This window comes from Austrofundulus limnaeus, unplaced genomic scaffold (assembly GCF_001266775.1).
Source record: "Austrofundulus limnaeus strain Quisiro unplaced genomic scaffold, Austrofundulus_limnaeus-1.0 Scaffold21, whole genome shotgun sequence".
NCBI lineage: Eukaryota > Metazoa > Chordata > Actinopteri > Cyprinodontiformes > Rivulidae > Austrofundulus > Austrofundulus limnaeus.
The window spans coordinates 1781879-1787855 of NW_013952423.1; the positions used below are offsets into that span (position 1 = coordinate 1781879).

Sequence of the window (5977 nt, forward strand, 5' to 3'; positions counted from 1 at the left end):
CACACACACACACACACACACACACACACACACACACCTGGAGCGTCAGCTTGTTTAGACTCAAACACTCGCTGCTCCAACTGCAGACAGAATGAAACAAAAACAACTCTTCCTGTTTTTTTTTCTTCTGTGAAACACTTCCTATTTTGTGTTTCTTCTGCAAAATGAAAATAATAATAAAAAACCCTCCTAGGACCGTTTCTGCTTCAAAACCTGAACTCAGCTTTAAAGTTTCTGTGGGGGGAAGTGAAACTTATTAAAGAAAATCTAATTCAGTTCAAAGAGAAAGAGTKGAGACGCCTCAGACAACTGAGACAAACTGTTGAAACTAATTTATGAAAACATTCGATCTGAAGCGGGGCAGATATAAGATTTTGTCTTCTGCTGCCTTTCATTTATTTATGATTTGTATTTTAATTATATTGAATTTATGTTGTTTTTAATGAATGAATAAACATTATTATTATTAAAAAAAGATTGAAGCTGTATATATAAATATATAATTGATATTCATAAACAGACTGATGTAATTAGTTGAGTTTTTCAGGTGCTGCTTCCTTTCATCCACTCACCTGTGAACACAGATTCTCCTCACTCGGCTCGTAAAGATTTACGTCTTGTTTACAAAATGTTACCCGACACCACACGTTCCAGTCCCCCCCACCCTTAACGCAGAGCTGAACTCAGGGAGGCAGTGACCGGCAGAAAAATACCTGCGGCTGTTACGCAACAGGTAGCATGCGGCCTCCATGGTAACGGCGGGGGGTCTGTGTGGAGCGGAGCGTGTAATAACACGGATCTGTGCGCCCGGCCGACCGCAAAAAAAACACAAGGGCCTCGGCGTGGACGGTGACAGAGTGTGCTCTCACACACATACACACACACACGGTTGCCACAGTGACTTTTAAAGATCACCTTTAAAGCCTTCCTCGTCCACGATGATGGTGTAGTCCTCTGGAGTTTCTGTCAAACTGAAAAACTTGCATCTGAAAGAAGAAAAAAAACACTTTTAATAAACAAAAGCTGCTTAACGACAAAAATTCCTGAATCTCCTCCGACTCCAGAAAACTCAAAAGCTAAAAGATGTTTTCAGGACTCATTTTATGCCGAGGCTCAGAACCGGGCCGTCAGYAAAACCCAGTCTGGTTCTGCTTTCAGTGTAAACCCCCCGGACGCCGTGAGGGGCGACGCTCGCTGTGAGAGGAATCTGAAAGATCTGGAGACGTTTTTATTACACAAACATGAAGCTGAAGATACGACTCAGCAGATTTTATGTTCTGAAATGTAAAAGTGAACAGAACCCTGGAGCAGGACAGCCTCTGTGTCCCTTCACAATAAAACCAGCGTCTTTACTGAGCACCAAGTGTCAAATTACATGTTACAAACAYATTTTYATTATKTAACTCACTTCCATTAACATTTTGTTATTTAGCTTTTGCTAAATTTCACTAAATATAAAATGTAAATATTAAATCCTAAATCTAAAAGTTAAATCTTAAATTATTGTGGATGAATGCTGAAGTTTACCATTATGTATTGTATTGTATGGAACACAGTCTTTACCATTATGACATCATCATCCTGCGACAAAAGCAGCTGCTAACGCTGCTAACTCTGCTGAAGGTGGTATTTAAAAGTTAAACTCAAAATGTATTCATTGAAAACAATATAGCGTTAGCAGCATTAGCGTTTGTCGCAGGATGATGAGATCACAAAAAAAGCAAAGGTTGCTCCATAACAAAGTTCTCAAATGTAACATTTAATATTTACATTTAGAAATAAAATGTAACATTTAGACATAGCGTTTAAATTTAATATTTGCAAAACTTAGTAAAACATAAGAAGAACTAAATAAAGTATGATTTAAATAAAAAAAGACATTTTTTAACATTTATTTTGCACAGGAGGCGTCTCGATATGAAACATTTGTTCTGTTAAATTGAAATATAAAAAYGCTCTGAGCCTGTTGGTTAATAACATTTAGCTTTTGTTTAAATTCGACGGTGTTCATCCTGTGAAAGCACTAATCTTCAGTCAGATGAACAGATCCAGTGTTGAACTCTGGCTCTGGTAGTAGCTGAGAGTCACACCGACACCGGCTGTGAGGGTGTATCTGTGAGAAACGATTATATTTGTCTGAAAGGTGTGAAAGAACACGGAGCAGCGGCCATGTTTCACTTTAATTAAATCAGCTGTCAGCTTTGATTTGCAGCTTGTTCTTTTATCAGAGCTGGGACGTCCAGGTGAGGATGATGATGATGATGACGAGGACTCTGATCAGGCGGACGGACGATAACGTGGACAGAGTGGCGAGACGCCGTCATCGCTGCGTCACATTCTGCGGCCACACGAGGAACTTCACACAGACGCTTCAAACGAACGACTGAGCTTTAATCCAGGAACAGAGGCCTGATTAATCGAACAAAGAGTCACTTCTGTGTTTGCTGTGGCGGCCATCTTAAACCAGCTTCATGAGATATTTTGCTAACAGACAAATCAGATTTGGGTCACTCCTGCCTGCAGAGGTTAGCTGATATGATACGAACAGAAGCTGAGCTTCACACATCAGAAGTTGAACCAGAACAAGTTTTACCATCAGTGAACTTTAAAGCTTTTTAATGAGATTAAATAAAGAAAAGTGATTAAAAAGGTTCCATTAAACCCAGAAGCCTTGTGTTTTTGTTTGTTTTGTTGTTTTACACCACAGAAGCAGCTGAAAGGAGCCGACGCTGATTGAATTATTAAAGGGCAGTAAATTATTGACCAGGTTTGATTGATTGGATCAGCTGAGAAATTTAATCTTTAGGGTTTTATCAGCACAAAAACAAACATTTTTTAGCCCCTGTCTGTAAAAACAAAAGAGCTTTGAGTCTTTGTTGAACATTAACAGTAATTTAACAACTAGGAAAACAATTTAATCAACATAAAAATGTGTTTTCTGCTGAAAAAAAAAAAACAATCCAACCAATAGTGCTGAGTCGTTGTTGTCCTGTTTGTTTCTTCTGTTCATTTTTTTTTTTTTACAAATTACAGCTTTTTTCATTCTGCTTCGCCCGTTTCATTCAGAACACAACTTCTGATTTATTTAACTTTATTTACAAACACTTTCTCACAGAAACACTTTGAATCTGCTCCGTTTTAAAAAACCTTCAACGACATTTATTTCATTTTAGTTTTTGTTTTCTCGTGCTACTTTTAGCTGCTAGCAATAGTTTAGCTGATTTAGCTTTTATCAGCAGTTTCGCAGACTTTTGGCAACTGTTCAGCTAACTAATTAGCCAAGTGTCTGCTTATTTTGGCTTTTAGCCATTGTTTTGTTCAACATAGTTTTTAGCTCATTATAACTTTCGCAGTAGTTTTGTAAACTTAGCTTTTAGCTATGAGTTCACTTTGTTTTAGCTTTTATCAAGTTTTGCTGATTTGTCTTTTAGCATCAGTTTTGTCATTTTTAGCTTGCAGCTGTAGTTTTGCTGAATTCAGCTTTTAGCTATGGTTTTGCTAATTTTATCTTACAGCAACAGTTTCAACTTTTAGCAACAGTTTTGTTAAATCTATCTACTAGATACAGTTTAGCCAAATTTATCTTTTAGCTATGGTTTATTTAACTTGAGCTTATTGCATCAGTTTTGTTACTTTAAGCTTAAAACACCATTTTATTTTAGTTTTTAGCTGCTGTTCTTTARCTTCTGCTCTGCTTGTTTGAACTTTACCATCTCTCAGCTCTCAGGGTTTTAACAGATTTACACAAAGAAAGAAATGTCTGGTTTTATTTCTTGTTCTGAACCTGAAGCAGAAACAGCTGAAGGCCTGAAGTCTGCAGAGTAAATGAAAGTTTGGCTGAATTGAAAGTCTTCAGCTGTTTGTCTGATTTCTGGATGAAGATCTCARAGCAGAAAACAGCTGCAGAAGAAAAAAAAAACAGCGAGCTACAAAAGCTACAAAATAACAAGAAAAGGACAGAAAACTGGAGAAGCTGCTCTGAGTCAAACATTAAAGCTAAACAGGAACAATAAACACCTTTAGGAAAGCGTCAGTTTCAGTGTTAACAGCTGAAGGAAACACTTAAAAACAACCACTGCACAGTTTTATTCACACAACACGTCTRCAGGAGCAACATACCTTGTTTTGGAGGCCAGGAAGGCGAGTTTTATTAATCCGTGAGCGCAAATCTGGATCCCCTCTTTCTCTATACTCGCCACTTTCAAGCTGTGCTCTAAAATGTGGAGCTCCATCTTTTACGTCTTCTCATTTGAGGAACGACTAAAACGTAAAACAAACAAAGTAAAAAAGCTAAACACTTTCAAACAGGATGCATAAATAAATAAATACACAAACACACACACACACACAGCAGCCCGGGGCGCATTAAACAGAGAATGAAACGGGGAGGCAGGGTGGAATAAAACCCGGACCTACAGTCAAACCCGCAACCAAAACACAACACACTTCCGCTTTGACATTTTCAAAGTAAAAGCCAAGATGCTARTTAGCATTCATTGCTAGCAAACATTATTCCCCTTACTGGCATATCTGTWCCAGAAATATCAGTATTTTAAACCAAAGGAACAATTTCAAGCCTTATTTTAYTAACTATGTTTTAACGTTATAAAAATAATACTTTAACACTGCTAACTATAGCTGTTGTTGCTAACTTTTAAGTTTCGTTCTGGTTTAGCTCATGTGATTTTGAATAGATTTGCATATGACATGCTCCAGAGACCACATTTGTTTACCAGTAAACTAAAGAAATACTAAAATAATATATTAACAGAATAATAATTTTAATGTCGTGATTCATTTTTTTAACCTGTATTTTATTGTATGGATTATTTTCAAAGTAGGACCATAAAATACAGATGAGACTCATCCAGTAATTATTTCTGAAACCTTTAGGATATTTAAAATGCAAATTCCAACAACTAAAATTCAAACAGACATTAAAAATAACATAAAAAAGTAGGGAACGAACAGGTAGATTTTGCCGACCTTGACCTCGAGCCTTTATTTTGATGAGAACACGTAAACACGGAAGTGACTGACCGATCTTCCTCCAGCTTCCTGGTCCCTGTTTGCTCTCCGACTGGAATAGTTAGCAGCTGGTCGGAGTGAAACAAACAACTTGCCATTCAAACGAAGGGGGCGGGGCTGAAAGAGCACGGCATTCTGGGAAATGTATTTTATCTCTTCAAAACGCGCAGACGTTTTACAGCATAATTACCACGCTATTTTTAATAAAGTTAACAAATATTTCACGTTCCAGAAACACGTTTTAAATGTTTAAAGTTTATTTTCCTCTCACTTGTGCAAACATTCAGGTCATTACAGAAGCTTTAAAAGCTTTTGATATTGGATTATAGACAAAATAATAATAAAATAAAATAGAATAAATTCTGCATWATGAAAGGGTGCCTTAATTTAGTGACATTTTTTTAAAAACAACGTATGTGCTTCAGGCAATTGGCCTTTTTTCAAGATTAAGCCGAGCCCAAGGCTTCAGTTTTTAATTTCATGAAATTAATTTGTGGGTGTGACCTTTGGATTGTTATGAAAACCAGACGCGAAGACAACAAAGCCCAGTGTGACGTGTCTGCAGGCACGTAGAGGAGTTGCTGTTTGATAAACAGACTTTCAGACAGAGGTCTGTGAAATGGAGGCCGTGGCTCGGCTCTAATCTCCTCCTCGTGACCCAGATGAAATCTTGGAAACAACCAGCGAGGCGGCATCAGGCCTCGTCTCGGTGGCGGGTCGTTTTCTTGAAGACACACCACTGTGCAAACAACATCCTCCTTGGATGAGTGGACTTTGATCAGGAGAAAACACTCAGGACTAAACAGAGAAGTTGTGCAAGTCTTACCTCAGAGGTGATTATTAGACCCACATGAAGGCAGAAAAACCCTCTGACTGAGAGGTTATAATAGTTCAGCGTTTCTCAGACTTCTCTGTCAGGGCCCCCCACTTCGAAGAAAAAGAAAAAACA

At 37.8% G+C, this 5977-nt stretch overlaps 1 protein-coding gene across 4 annotated transcripts in view; it reads right to left on the reverse strand.

Moving 5' to 3' along the window:
• The window catches only part of castor2 (cytosolic arginine sensor for mTORC1 subunit 2), a 13124-nt gene extending 8044 nt beyond the window's left edge, over positions 1-5080 (reverse strand). For 2 of the 4 annotated variants that reach the window (XM_014004032.1, XM_014004029.1), the window contains exons 1-2: positions 4120-4337; positions 916-986 (exon numbers count right to left, since the gene is read on the reverse strand). In XM_014004032.1, coding sequence (XP_013859486.1) covers positions 916-986; positions 4120-4232 — 184 coding nt within the window. In that variant the 5' untranslated portion in view covers positions 4233-4337. The other 2 variants (XM_014004030.1, XM_014004031.1) reach the window with 2 other exon arrangements.
• Positions 5081-5977: the final 897 nt, after the last annotated feature.